The sequence below is a fragment of the Benincasa hispida genome, chromosome 6 (assembly GCF_009727055.1).
Source record: "Benincasa hispida cultivar B227 chromosome 6, ASM972705v1, whole genome shotgun sequence".
NCBI lineage: Eukaryota > Viridiplantae > Streptophyta > Magnoliopsida > Cucurbitales > Cucurbitaceae > Benincasa > Benincasa hispida.
The window spans coordinates 53,613,376-53,629,158 of NC_052354.1; the positions used below are offsets into that span (position 1 = coordinate 53,613,376).

A 15,783-nucleotide genomic window follows, 5' to 3' on the forward strand; every position below is an offset into this window, starting at 1 on the left:
GTTTTTATTTTTGAAATTTAGTTTAGAATTCAATTTTGAAGATAAAAAAAATGCAAATCATTGTAAGAAATTGGGAGGAAATGGACTTAATTTTTAAAAATAAAAAATAAAAAATAAAATAGTTTTAAAATAGGGCTTAAATAAAAGAACATTTCAACCCAAAGAAGGTGAGAACCGAAGTAGAATTTTTTTTTTTTTTTTGATAAATTGTGGAATAGATAAATTAAACTTCTAATTCTAAAGTTGATAGTACAAGTTTTATGTTATTGTTTAGAGTTAAATATTTTGAAAGATATTAATTAACACATCTATATAATTTTCTCCAACCAAAATATCTTCCTTCATTGCTCAGCCATTATTATTTGAATCAAACCAGCATACATATTACATATACAATCAATTAAAATTGTTCAAAAATAGTTTTTACTCACAAAAGTTAATCATTTCTTGGGTTGTATAAATAAATAGAGTATTTTACATTTCTGGGTAGTGTGTAAAAATTAGTATAAAATTAAATATAAAATATTTTTATACAAATTTTGTTTTTTTTCTCTTCTCTCTCTAACTTTCTTTTTTTATCCCATTTATGTTCTCTCTCTAACCCTCCTTTCTCTATATAAAAGCCAGAAGTTTTACTGTTTTAATACATTGAAACCAAAAGAAGAATATAAAACACATCTTTCTTCTTCCTCTATTTCTTTGCCTATTTTCCCTTCTCTCTCTCATTTCATTTTGGAATTTTTTAGTTTGCAATTTTCTTTTTTTTTTTTTTTTTTAATTCCAGTCTCTTCTAAAAGCTATATATATATTTGTTTTTTTTTTTTTCCTAATTAATTATCAATCATGTCAAGCTGCATCAACAGTGCTCAAGAACAACTCTGCTATATCCCCTGCAATTTTTGCAATATTGTTCTAGCGGTATAATTACTCATTAATAAATTAATTTCATCAAATCTCCAAAATTTTAAATCTCTTATCAATTCATTAACCTTCATTTTTGCTATAAAGATCTGATTTCCCCCCTTTTTTTGAGCTGTTTTTCTAAAGTTCACTCCTTTGTGTAATTTCTCTTTGTGGGTTTTGTCTTTTTTCCCCATTTTTGTCTACTAATTTTGTTGCTAAAGAGCAAGGAAATTCTAGAAAGAAGAAGGAGTTCTCCAAAAAAGCCACTTCTTGCTTCTCTATTAGAGTAATTTTGTAATAGATTTGCTTTTGTGGTTCGAAATTCGAACTTCTGATCTTTAAAATCAGTTGAGTCATGTTCAGATTGATTTAAACTCGAGATCTTAGTTTATACATTTTTCTAAGCATTGAAAAAACACCAATTCTTGAGTAAATTCTCCCCGAAAAAATGAAAGATCTAGAAAACCACTATGGTGATGAAGATCTTCAATTTCTTGTTCTTCATAACCCTAGCCTAGCTAGGGCTAGTTTTAAGAAAATGAACATATGGGCTGTTTCTCTTAATTTTCCTTTTTTTGGTTTTTTTAAGGTGAGTGTTCCATGCAGCAATCTCTTTGACATCGTGACCGTCCGATGTGGTCACTGTAGCAATCTCTGGTCTGTGAACATGGCTGCTGCTTTCCAATCTCTCTCATGGCAAAATTCTCAGGTGATTATTTAAATTAATTAATTAATTTCAAAATTTTCTCTTTTTTTTTTTTTCCTCCTTAGTTTTAGTGAAGAGAGAGATCTCAAATGTCTGAAGATCAGCAGCGGCCTTGGCGGGGGAAAAAATACCTAAAATTGAAAATAAAAAATTAAAAAAATTTTAAAAATCCTTTTTCCTCTCTTGGGTTGAAAAAAGATAAAATTTTGGCTGAATTTCCAGCATGGGTCAATGGAATTTTGAAAACCCTAGACAGCGGCGGAAGTGGTGGTCGTGGCGGCTGCAGGCGGCGGCGCTGACAGCAGTCGCCATAACCCATAACCTATTTTATGTTTTTATTTTTGGTAGCTGTGTAAGGGTATCAGAAAGCTAGGCATTTTCTATATTTTAGTTTAGAAATTTTTTCAAACTTTAAGCCATTTTTTTAATTAACTTTTTTAAAAAATTTTATTCTTGGTTGATTTGATTGATTTGTTGTTCATTTTAGGGTTTCTTAGGTTCAATCTCTCATGTCTTTTCCAAAGCTTTTGTCTTCTACTAAAGAAACAACAGATCCATGAACTGATGGTTTTTCATTTTTTCTCTTGGATTTTTTTTCTCCCTTTTTTCACCAATATTCTTCTCATTTTCTTGAAATATGAAACATTAAACTTATGACAATCTCTTTAAAACAACTTATTTGTTTTCTCTCTCTCTCTTTGACAATGGGTTTTTAAAAAAACATAACCTCACTATCTCAAAAGATCTCACCCTATGAATCTCTCTCAAAAGAACAAAATTAGCTTCATCTCTCTCTAAATTAGCTTATTGTTTTTTTCCCACAAACTTTTATGAAAAAGAAACAAAACCCACTGAGCCAAAACATATGTTATGAAATGGGTTGATAACAATTTTTATTTTTTATTTTTTTTTCAAGATCTATTTTTGTTAATTTTTTCACATTTCTTAAAGAAACATTTTAATAATTTTGAGTTAAATTCTTAAAAAAAACATTTCTAATTTTCAAAACTTAAGATTTAGTTTTTAAAATATTGTTATAAAAGTAGAAAAAAAATCATTAGGTATAAGTAGTGCACCGTGAAGTCTCCCTAAAAATTAGCTTAATTATCAATCTCTCTCACATAACATAATTAACTTTTATCTCTCTCTAAATTAGCCTTCTCTCTGAAAAAGAAACAAAACCCATCAAGCCAAATCAGATTATATGAAATGGGTTTAACCAATTAAGCTTCAATCTCTCTAAAAAGATTAGCTTGATTATCTATTTCTTTCTCTCAATAGAACAATTATAAGTACTTAATCTCTCTCTAAGCTAATTTTTTCCCTCTCTTAAAATAAAATTAGGCATCAAACCATAGCCACAGTGGCAGTGGAGCTGATCATTACAGAGTTGAATTGGGATCATCATCAAAATGCAACAACAAGATGAAAATGAGAGCACCAATTAAAAACTCTACAAATGATCATGATCAAAGGATCATTAATCGACGTAAGTAATTATCATTAATAATTATAATAAATAAATTTCATTCATAGAATTTTTTTTTTCTAACTAAAAATATGTCATCTGAGTTGTTATTTTCTTTTTTCAGCTCCCGAGAAGAGGCAGAGAGTACCTTCTGCATATAATCAGTTTATAAAGTATGAAAAAAGAAAATTAGACTTTTATTATTATTTTTTTTTTGGGGACAATTTTTAAACAAAATATATTCATTTTCATGGGTCATTTCAATTCTCCTTTTGCTTTTAAAACCTGACAAAATTACCTAAAATTCAGAGAGGAAATCCAGAGGATCAAAGCAACTAATCCAGATATTACCCACAGGGAAGCATTCAGTACTGCTGCTAAAAATGTAAGTACAACATTGGGGTTTTTTTTTTTTTTTTTCCTCCTTATTTTAACAATATTTTAATGCATCTCGAACTGTATTATCTCTATACAGTCTATTTCAATCACACAATAAAAAAACTCATATATATTTAAAGAAAATAATTTTTCATTATCAAACCGTGCTTGGACAATTGAGTGGACTGCACAATGATATATACAACCTAGAATGCACCTTTTTTTACGGTTTGTTTTTAGCGGCAGTTGTAAATATATCAATCAGACTCAAAGTATTTGCATATATAACACAATACAAAAGAATTTGTAGGTATAACAAAGTTTAGATATTGCTTTCAAAGCCTATTAATGATATATTCGCTAGTAAAAGTCTATTAGTGATAGACCATATCATTAGTAAGAATCTAACAACAATAGAGACTATCATAAATTTTGTTATATTTGCCATTCTTTAACTATGTTACTATATACTTAATTATTATCTTTAAAAATACTATGTAACTGTATTCTTTTTTTTTTTTTTTTTTATTATTATTGTTTTTACAAATTAGGGTTTTTTTAATGAGAAAATATGACAATCTTTTGGGTATTGACTTGTTTATTTCTGAAATGGCAGTGGGCACATTTCCCACATATTCATTTTGGCCTCATGCTGGATACCAACAATCTGCAGACTAAGAATGATGCGAGTAATATGGTAACTAAATAGTTTCAAAGGCTAGTTGGTCTGATGCTATATACGATCTTGTTTTAAATTTTCTATTTTCAAAAGTTGAAGTAAGTCTGAACAGAAACAGAAATATCTTTTGAATTTCTTAGTGATGATTTATTGGATATTATTTAACAGATTTAGTTCCTTTAATTAAAGGATTTCTAATTTTCATATTCTCAAAATAGTTATCAAACGGGATCAGATACGTTTGAAAACATTTCAAATGGAAATTTTCAAAATTAGAAGTGAAAAAATTGGTCTACTAATTTATGATTGGTATTTGACATTGGTGTTTTTATTTAATTTTTCTGTTGCTTGATAGGGATCTGAGAAGCATCTGATGTCAGTGCCAGGGCTGCACTATTGATTGAAGAAATGATTATGATAATCTTGAAGGAAGAATTATGATCACTTGAAATTTGGGTATTTTCAAGGGGTCAAAATTAACAGCCCATGCATATGTTTCCTTATTTCCTTTCTATGTTTTATTTGCAATTAGTTTATTGATTGTTAGGGGAAATGTTTGCCTTCTTTAATTATGAACTGAATTTCTCTTCCCTTTATAATGTGTCTGATTTAATAATATGTATGTATCCCCATTTTACTATGAAAGTAAGTTTAATTAATAAAATATTCTCTTTCGATATTTTATTGTTCATCGATTATTTATTTGATTTTTCTTTAAGTTCAACTAGAGGATGAAAGGTTTAAACCAAAATAAAATATATTCGTTTATGGATTATAATCTAAAAAATCTTCTTAATTCATTAAAAAAAAAAATTTAAAAAAATGATAAATTTATTGTTGAATATCTATCTCTTTCATTACAAAATGGGATTATTAATTAAAAAAAATGAATAAAATCCATTCAATTCATGATTTAATGGAAATGTTCCAAAAGTTTCCCTATCTCTAGAAGCTAAATACAGACGCTTTATATTTTTTTTAGCTTCACTAAATAGTATTCATAAATCCAAATGTTAGGATGAGTTGACTTTAAGTATAGTTAATGCATATCGATATGACGAAGAAGATATTCCTTTTATCAAAGTTACGAGACTATTTTACTGAGAATCCTTCACTATTATCGTAAACTAGTATCATTATAATATAAAATGGGAATCAAATAGAATGGCAACTATTTGGGAGTCGACTATTGTTTGAAGACGATATAAGTTACGTTTGATTATTGTTAAAAGTGACATTATTATGGCATTGAATAGATTCGAGTGGCAAATTGAAAGTTATAAATATACTTGTAACTTAAGGAAGATTTGTCAAATCGAGTATAGATCAATTAGTATATGAGTTTGCTAGAAACCATAAGATCCGTGGTTTGAATTCTCCTATCCCAATTGTACTAAAAGAAAAAGCTTAAAGAAGAAAGGAATTGTACCTTGATTGAACTAGCTTTCAAGTAATGAAAATTCTTCCCTTTTTAACCAAAAAGATATAACCCTAATTTTGCAACATCTTGATTTGTATGGCAACAATACTGGGGGTACAACCTAAGATGGATCTATATTTATTTTATGCATATCACTTTTATCATACAAAAAAAGAAAAAAGAATTGAGATGGTTTTTTTTTTTTAAATGTAAGAAGAATTTGTTAGATTAAAAGTTAAGATTGAATCGTTTGATGAATGCAGAAAGATAGGTATAACATAGAATATTGGAATGTATTTTTATTGTTTTTATTTTTATTTCATTTTTTACGGCCAAAAGACAGGTGGGATAAAGGTTAATAATTAGAAAGGGGGAAAAGGGGAGCTTTGATGCATTTAAAAAAATCACTGCTTCCATGATCAGTTTTTTTTTTTAATCTTTTGCCTTTGTATGCTTTTCATGCAATGCTGGAAGAAAATAGGCACACATATATAGATTTTGAATCATTCTATGATGCTTATATCGAAATTGATGCCAAATCATATAAGTTGCACACAAGTATAAGCAAATTTAAAAATAATATATATATATAACGAAATAAAGTAAAGTTTAGGGTGTTTGTGGGTTGGATTAGAGCATTTTTTTAGTTCCATTCCAATCGTTCAAGTTATAAATTTCTTCAACTCAAAAAATTCTTATTAAATAATGAATCAAATCCAACCCATTTGTGAGATATTTGAATTGGATTGATCGAGTTTTTCGAATATCCTTAGATTTTATATGTACTAGTAGTAGTAATAATAATAATAATTATAAATATTTGATTTAAAATATGTTAGATATTATTTCCATTAGAAGTTCCTAAATGGAACTACTTTATGTCTTATATAGAACATATTTTTTTTTGTTTTTATATAAAATACAGTCTCTAATGCATCTCTTTATCGTTTATCCCTACAAAATACCAAAAAAAATTGAACGATCTTAGATTAGATTAGAAGGGATATAATGAAATTCCTTGATAGGCTCTCTTCACTTTTTACATTTTTTTCTCTCTCGATGTCTAAAGTATTGAAAAAAAAAAAAAGTAGATTGATTTTACTCTATAACTAGACTTTATTTTATAACTATTTAGTACTTTGAAAATTAAGCTTAAAAATATTATTTTTCAATGTATGAAATTCTTTGTTTTTACCTACTTAATTACTACAAAGCTTTTCAAAATTTAAACCAAAATTTAAAATAAAAAAATCAAATATTTTTGTTTTTAGCTTTTGGTTAGGAAAATTATTCTAAATGACAAAATTGTTTAAAATATTTATAAATAATAACAAAATATCACAATCTACCTGTGATATATCGCAATAGTAGACACATTGGCACAGATAGACACAGATAGTAATCTATCATTGTTAATTGGAGTCGATTGTGATGTTTTCCTATTATTTATAAATATTTTGATTCATTTTTCTATATTTGAAAACAATACGTTTGGTTAAGAATTAAAATATTTAATTTTTTCCAAAAAGTGAAAACTTATGTGTCAACCTGTACCGATCTCACATATTTTGTATCTTGTTTAAAAGAGTAAAAAAAAAAAAAAAAAAAATCGTTGTAGAGAAATTGTGATAGGACAAATAGCATTTTGAAAACCAAAAGTCAAAAATAAAAAAACCCAAAATGTTATAGAGTAGAGTATTTCTTACATTTTCATCATTGATTATATATGGTATATATTCAAGTGAAGTTTAACTCATCAAGTATCATATTTTCCCTCCCATTATTTGTGGAGGTAATACTATTAGGCTACATCCATCTCTTTGTATTATTTTCAATCTCATATATGAAAGAAAATTTGAGTTATTAAAAATATTTTTTTAGGTTTTTTTTTTCATATGTCAATTTGTGATTGGACACTTAGATGGATGGCAAAAAGATGAGTGCTTCTTGAGATATGCACCCAAATATTTTTTTTCTTGTTTCTCAATGATTTGTCTTTAAATTTAAAGAGATGTTGATCACTTGGGAAAAAGAACTTAGACAACTAATTATGCAATAAGAAAATTATCAATTCAATAGCAATAAGTCATATTTGAAGAGGCTCATATATAGAACGTCTTGAAATATGTCTATACCTAGAAGATTGTGGATTGAATTGACTTCGATGAAATTTTACCACGGCCATCATCAATAGGTTTAGTCGGGTGCTAGTGCAACCATTACACGACCAAATATATCTTATTTTTATCAGTATAAAAAAAATTCATTTTACAGAACTTCCTTCTTGTATCAATAAACTATCACCCGCTAATACAACGTTGAAATTTGATTATTCTTTTCTCTCTTTTTTTTTGTTTTTTTTTTTATCAAATTAGAAAGATATAAGAAATTTCGTCTTTTTCTCACTTTTTTAAAGTAAGCATATCAAATTACAACATTTTTCAACCCACATTACTAGCAATGTTTATACATAATTTTATTGTAAAGGTATACAACTCAAAGCATTGTATTCTACTGATATTTTTAAATAATAGAATGTTCTATTACATTTGATCTCCAATAAGCAAACAAGTGGGACTTTACCAACAGCATCATATCCCTCATTAAATTTGCTTGACAATCTTTTTTCTTTTTCTTGGAATCCAAACAAAATGAATAATTGAAGGAATCCCCACCAATGGATGGAAAGGCATTTTGAGTTGTTTTTGATCTACAAGCATCCATTTAATTCAATCAAGGGGAATGGAACTTAGAAGAAACTACATTATTTGAACTTTTTTTTTTTTTTTTTTTAAAAAAAAAAACACTTTAGTATGCATTACACCATAACTTTACATTATATACATACACACACCTTGTGTCTAAAGAATCATTTGTTTTTTAACGTGGGAACATCTTCATGCTCTCGATCAACGAAAACGATATCACGATCCTATCAGATGGCTCTCGTTTCATGGAAAACAAATACTTTATGCTCTATTTAAAAAGTGTTTGATTTTTAGTTTGTGAAATTTGAGTCAATAAACACAATTCATGGAAAGTTTTGAAAACTAATTAAAAGAAATTAGTGTTTAAAAACTTGAGTTCGTTTTTTATAATTAGCTTAGGAATAATTCGAAATGTTAACCTTATCCATTTAAGAAAAATATGAAAAAAAAAAAATTACACAGACCTAATTTTCAAAAACTAAATGGTTATAATCATTAAACATACATTTATGTTGTACATGGCTAATTAACATAACTTTTAGGTGAAATGAGACCTTTCATTTCTTGTCTTTCCTTTTAAACTTTCATTACTTCATTTGTTTTTTTCTTTTGAAAGAGCATACTTTATTGAAAAGACAAGTGAAAAATAAAATAAAATTATGGCATAAAATGAAGATCAACATACAAGTTTAAAATAATGGTAGTTTCAAATATTATAATTAGACAAGAATTTAGTTTTGCTCGACCATGAAATCCTCCATGGCAATAATGTCTTCTCCTAACTGTGTAACTGGATTACGACCTTGCTAAAAGTTCGATCGCATTTCTTTCAAGTCAGAAATTTCTTTTTTAAATAATAAACAGAAGATCGAGGATCAATAAATACATCAGGATATCTCAAAAGGTTCAATCTTTTTCTTCAAGCCAGAAATTCCAGAGCGAAGCATAAAATATGTATTTAGTCATAGCATCGATTTCACCTAAAAAGGATTATGTGCAAGAACTTCTTTGTAAAAAAATTGTTATATCACATTGATGAAGAATAACGTAGTTAAACATTGGTGTATATGGCTAAAATATATGCAAATTCTAATTAGCAACAAAGATCAAATTAGGATAATCATGAAACAAATATTCAATTTATATGAATATGGAAGTACAAAACGTATGGTGTATAATCGAACTTAAATTTCAACATTGCAAAATGAGAGAATGAATCAGTATTTTGTAATATGACATGTTCTTATCGAAAAGAACAATTCTTTGATATCATTCAAAGACTCAAGTAGAGTGATTGAGAAGACGAATGAATTAGAAAAAAGGAAAAGAAAGAGTTTTCATCCAATGAAAATTACGATTCACTGTAAGCTAGAAGTTTCTCTTTTAGGTTAGTCATCAAAATTAATGAGCAAAAAAAAAAAAAGTGCCACTCTATGGAATTATTTCATATAAAATTTGAACAAGAAAATCCTAGTAATGAGGATTGATGGGAAAAAGAGGGAGAGAAAAGTGTTTTCTTTTTCTCATTCAAAAGCCAAAATCCTAGAAAAAAAGATTATGTTTTTCTGTCCAACCAAACACATATGGGACTGTAAACTCATAATTAACTATGACCTATATGAAAAGGAATTCTTCACAATATAATTGGACCACAATCTTCATTTTAGGGCACCTGGAATTCCATTTTCACTTGCCACAGAATCACTTCACTAAAAGCACCATTATTAAAGCCAGAGGATCATATATATATATATATATATATATATATATATATATAACCCATCAATTCTTGTATAGTATTTCACTAAAATAATGTGTGTATGCTATATATAATAAAGTTTTGATTTAGTATTAAGGTTGGATTAAAAACTTTCCATTCCATTGTTTACAGACATTTCTATAGTTAAAGAGGATTGACAATAAAGAGAAATTTGTAGATCGTTTAAAAATGTTTTATCTCTGCTATTCTTTGGCATTTTTAGCTAGAAAAAGGAATGATTGTCTCTAATTCAAATGGTAATTAAAAAGTTCTAAACCGTTTTTGGGAGGACATGCTCATCATTTGAACTTTTTAAGTCTAATCTATCTATTGATTATTCCCACTCTTGTATTGCTTAATAAAATGGTATCATTCTTCTATAAAATAAAAGAGAATATAGCAAAAGTTTTTAGCTTTTTAAGATTAGTATGTTTACTAGTATATACATTAAGGTTAATTAGATCTTAGTTTTAGAATTTATAAACTTAAAGCTTTTTCTCAACCCCAAATCAATTATATTTATCGACCAAGGTATCCCATCTTGATTTAAAAAAGGGAAAAAAAAATCTCAATGGACTAAAATTAATTAAGTAGGCAAAGAAGAAAGTAACATCTAGTTGTAAATATTCTAGAATGAAAAAGAAAAAATGCATTAATATTGTTCAAGGAATTTATATTTTCAATCATAAAATTAAATTTACAATTCTATTTACCACAAATGTGAGGTGAACATAGAATACACATATAATTTATTTATCCATCTATACTTTTTATATAATTACATCCAAATTATCCATTTATACCTAAATGTTAGAGTTCCTAATCTCTATCTTTATGTGTTGTTCGACTAAAAAAAATTAAGGCCCTTTTTGAATAAGAGTTTCTTTGCAATAACTATCTCTAATTGTTATTGTTTTTAAAATAGAGAATAATCATCTACACAATAAAATTAATATCTATAATAATCTATCATCATGTATTATTAATTAATCTAACTCGAATATAATTTAATGGATTAAAATATTATACACCTAATGTAAAAATTAGACTTTTGAATCATCACTTTTGCATAGTTTGAACTAAAGAAAAGGGGAAAAAAAGTGTTATTTTTTTGTTACTTTTTGGAGAACTAGAAAAAGGAATGAGATTTTGAGATTTAAAAGTGGAGAGGAAAATAGTATAAAAAGAAGAAAATATATATGAATAGATTGAAAGAAAGGTAGGAGTGTGTCATGAAATCTGTGGTAAATTGTTTCAGACTGATATCATAAAAACATGTTCTGACACTTAGAATCTGAAACGTCAAATTCATGCCTCTTTGGCATTCATTTCATTTCCCTCTCATCTCTCTCTTCTTATTTTCTTTAAAAAATAATTTAACGTGTCATTGAATGATATATTATTTTAAATAAAATTATTTTTTAATCTCTAAATTTTGAAAAATATATATATTTAGTCATCGAGTTTTCAAAATGTATATTTTTAGTCCTCGATTTTTTAAAAATAAATTCATTTGGTTTTTAAATTTTTAAAATGTACAATTTTAGTCTCGAGGATTTTTAAAATATGTTTAAAAAGTCTCTACAATAAATTATTATTATTATTTTAAATTAAAAAATTATTTTTTAAACATCACAATTTATCTCTAGAATTATTTTTAGTCCTATTTTTGTAATTCAAAATTTCATATAATTATAAAAAATGAAAATAAAAAAATAGATGGGGACCTTTTAAACCTATTCTTAAAAACTTGAAGACTAAAAAGGTATATTTGGAAAACTTAGAGACCAAATACACTTATTCTAAAAAATTCAGGGACTAAAAAGATATGTTTTGAAAACTTAGGGACCAAATGTACCTATTCTTCAAAATTTTGAGACTAGAAAAATAGTTTGCCTATTATTTTATGTCACGAAAGCTCACACTATTTTTAAATGTTTCTTTAATGACGGATAATGAATAGAGGTTGTGTAGTACCGGTACTTTTCTCCAATCTGGTTTTTGTCATGATGTAAATGTTTTCTACTAAAAAGAGAAATGTTTATTAACAAGGTCTCATTTGAGAACCATTTTGATTTTAGTTTTGCATTTTAAAAAATTGTGTGATGGGTTTTTTAACCATTTATTTGCCCATATTTTCATTATTTGAAACATTTAAGGCAATTTTAAAAAAAGTTTTAAAAAACTATTTTTGAGTTAAAACTACAAGTTTACTTCCTAAATTTTGAAGTTTTTATCCATATTTTGATTCTTGAACATGAAAGAGTGTCTAAAAGGTTCTTGAATGTCAATATGAGCATAACTCAACTTATATAATATTTGTACTATCGACCTCGAAGTTAGAGGTTCGATTCCCCCACTTCATACTTTAATTATTACAAAAAAAAAAAAAAAAAAATCTTAGACTTTCAATTTGGTGTCCATAGATCCCTAAAATTCCAAAAAAAATCTATTAAACATGAATTTGAAATTTATGTTCAATAGATCCTTGAATTTTAAATTATATTTGATATCTAGTAAATTGTGAATTTTAAAAAATTCGAAAGCTCAATGATTATATTTATAATTTTGAAAGTTCATAATCAAATAAAGACAAAAATTTCAAAATCTAGCGATTAAATTTGTAATTAAAAATTTTCTTTTAGTTCTAAAAAACCATTGGTTGGAAAGCTGATTTTTTTGTTCTCAGAGAAATGAAACAATACTTTTTTTTTTTTTTGTATAAATAGAGTGTAGAAATTTGAACTTTAAGAGTACATGTCAAATACCACCGAACTATTCTTAATGTGACAAAATGAAATAATGCACACAAGTGTCTTTTGGTATAATGTTTTATTATGTGGGTCTATCTCTAGATATGGAAAATGTTATATATTTATTTATTTATCACACATCCTTTTGTTTTCCCTCGTAATTATTAAGAGAGAGTGCTTTTTTCACGACGGTGGATTTGTAGAATTTAGAAATAATAAGATGAATTTGTATTTTGGAGATTCTTTAAGAAAGTGAAAAAAGAAGAAAACAATGTAATATTTAATTTGTTGGTTATATTTATAGAGCAACTAACACGAACATAATTCAATTATCATAAAGTTCTGTGTTATTAACTTTAAAATATTAGAAAAAAAATGGTCATGAAGCATGAAAATGCAATGATGCATTAAATCGGTTGGAGGCGTGATTTATGGTAGAGCCTCCTATTTTATTGTATTCAAATCAATTGTTGGAGGCTTGATTTATCGTGTTTTTTTATGTGATTTTAATGGGGTCAATTTTTCACGGATTTTAATGCATTCTTGCATTTTCAATATGGGACAATTGCAACTTTAATAAAAAAATAAATGGAAAATTAAACGTGTTCCTAGATTTTGTTTTTCTTGAAAACATGACAAAAGGTCTCTATTTGAACATTTGATTACTATTTGATTTTTATGTGATTTTTATATGATTATTATGTGATTGTTATATGATTGTCACGTCTACAATTACAAAAAAGTTGAAAGCATGATTTTGATTTCTTAAAATGTATTTGCCATATAATGCAATTTCTCTATTTTTTTATATATATTTTATACTTTGTCGCACTTTGATCGGTAAAACAACCATATTTTTTCAATAAATTTCAATATAGTTATAATAAATTAAAAAGAATGTTAAAAAGAATTGTAATTTGATTGTCCGCACCACATAATGTAAAAAAAAGAGAAAAAAGAAGAATCAAAATTGATAGTGGATGTTTTATGTCACTTAAAACTACACTCATTTTAGTAAAACTTAAAATTGTGGTCGGCTTTTATTCTTCTCTCCTCATTAGGAAGAAATGGTAATCTACTTTTGGGAATAAATTCTAATACCCAAAATCTCTAGAATTTTTATAAATAGAATTATTTATTTATTTTTGAAACATAATAAAATTATTTCTAGATACATATGGTTTAGACTTCATAATTTCCAATGGATTAAAGTTTTTTTTTTTTAAAAAAAAAAATCCATTATAGTCAACTTCAACTTAATTGATGTCATCTCGATGTGATTATTTCATATTCAGTAGCAAATTTCTAGCTAAAAATATAGATTAAATATTTCGTTCGAAAAAAAAAAAGTTATTTTTAAAGGATTACGATCCTTCATTCCTCTTGCAAGAACATTGAAAAATAGTAATTTTCTTATATAATAGGTTTGCGACGGAGAAAATGAGAATTATAATTTAGCTACACACTTTTGAAAAATATTATATCTTCAATCATCATACAAAACTAACACCATTTTTTAAAGCTCGTTCAAATAGTTTTTCTCAGTATATCTTAGACGGGATCAGCTACCGATATGTAGTAAAAAATAATTAACTTATTGTTTTGAACATTTTCGATATGTGTGACATATTACACCAAGATTTTATTAATATATATCAAAATCTTATGTAATTTTTCAAAATCTTTCCCAATTTCTAATTTAATTCAAGCCTTGAACCTTGTTTTTCAAGAAGCATACATTTTAAATTCTTGCAAGAATTCAATAGAAGAATTAGGGACATTGGGTTTAATGCACAGGTTAGAAATCAAGTTTCTTTCAATTACAAGTTCAAGTATGAGCATTTTGAAAATAGAACAATGATCTCTTCACAAACTTGCTTTCTTTTTCTCATGAATCTCTCTTTTTCTTTGATCTTTTCTTACTCTCGATTATTAATTGGTTTGGATAGGAGAAATTATCATAAATAGTACGATTAGTTTTTCACCTTACAAAATTAGCACGCTTTTTAAAAACTTGTAAAATAGTTTTTCTCAGTCTATCTCAAACGAGATTAGTCATGAAATTTTAGTTAAAAAATCAATTTTTTCCAACTTATTGATTGTTTTGGTTCTTCTCGGTACATCTTCATAATTACACACCGAGATTTGCTAATTCTTTTATGTAATCTTCCCAAATCTTACACCAAATCTTATATTATTTTCAAATTTTCTCCATCGGTTATGTTTACTAAATATTATATCAAATTATTACGTAATTTTTCATAATTTATGTTTTCACAATTATTTGAATTTCTAAAATTCCAAGTGGATTTTCCAATTATCAAAATAGATTTTTCAAATTGATTCAATATTTTTAAATTTTGAGAAATATCAAACTTTTAAAAAAATTGAGTAAGATTTGGGATATATATAGAATCTCGGTGTTAATCCTACTCGAGATTCCACCGAGAAAGCTCAAACATATGAATGTTGGTGTTAACTGTGCCCGACATTTCATCAAGAAAAATTAAATATATAAAATCTCGGTGTTATTTTGCCCGAGAATAACATCGAGATGCACATAATTTCGGTGTATAATCTGGCGAGATGTATTGAGAAAGCCCCAAAAAATCGATAAGTTAGAAAAGTTGATTTTTTAACTAAAATTTCATGGATGATCTCGCCCGAGATGAACCGAGAAAAACTATTTTTACGAGTTTTCAAAAAGCATACTAGTTTTGAAAGGTGAAAACCTAACCGTGCTATTTTTGCCAATTTTCTTTGGAGAGACTAACACCGAGATCGGTGAATTCTCAAGTAGATTAATACCGAGATTTTATATATTTTCCATATCTTACATATTTTTTTTGAAAAAAAAATTAATCTTTTCCAAAATTTGAAAATCAAAATGCAATCATCCACTTGAAAAAATATAATTGGTAAATTCATTTGAAAATTTAGAAATTCATATAGTGTGTATTTGGAATATACTTTCAAGTTTTTAATTTAAAAAATAAGTCATTTTCAAAG

General features: G+C 26.6%; 1 protein-coding gene across 1 annotated transcript; it reads left to right on the forward strand.

Annotated features, from left to right (window-relative positions):
• The first annotated feature begins 652 nt into the window (after positions 1-652).
• Positions 653-4,796, forward strand: LOC120079528 (axial regulator YABBY 5-like). The gene is made up of 7 exons (XM_039033740.1): positions 653-918; positions 1,493-1,612; positions 2,954-3,098; positions 3,202-3,250; positions 3,387-3,462; positions 4,072-4,152; positions 4,490-4,796. The coding sequence occupies exons 1-7, from the start codon at positions 844-846 to the stop codon at positions 4,532-4,534; spliced, it is 591 nt and encodes a 196-aa protein (XP_038889668.1). The 5' UTR covers positions 653-843; the 3' UTR covers positions 4,535-4,796.
• Positions 4,797-15,783: the final 10,987 nt, after the last annotated feature.

Coding starts and splice junctions, on each gene's coding strand:
- LOC120079528 (XM_039033740.1), top strand. CDS start 844: ATGTCAAGCTGCATCAACAGTGCTCAAGAACAACTCTGCTATATCCCC. Junction 1,613..2,953: donor TCTCATGGCAAAATTCTCAG/GTGATTATTTAA, acceptor AAATAAAATTAG/GCATCAAACCATAGCCACAG. Junction 4,153..4,489: donor AGAATGATGCGAGTAATATG/GTAACTAAATAG, acceptor GTTGCTTGATAG/GGATCTGAGAAGCATCTGAT.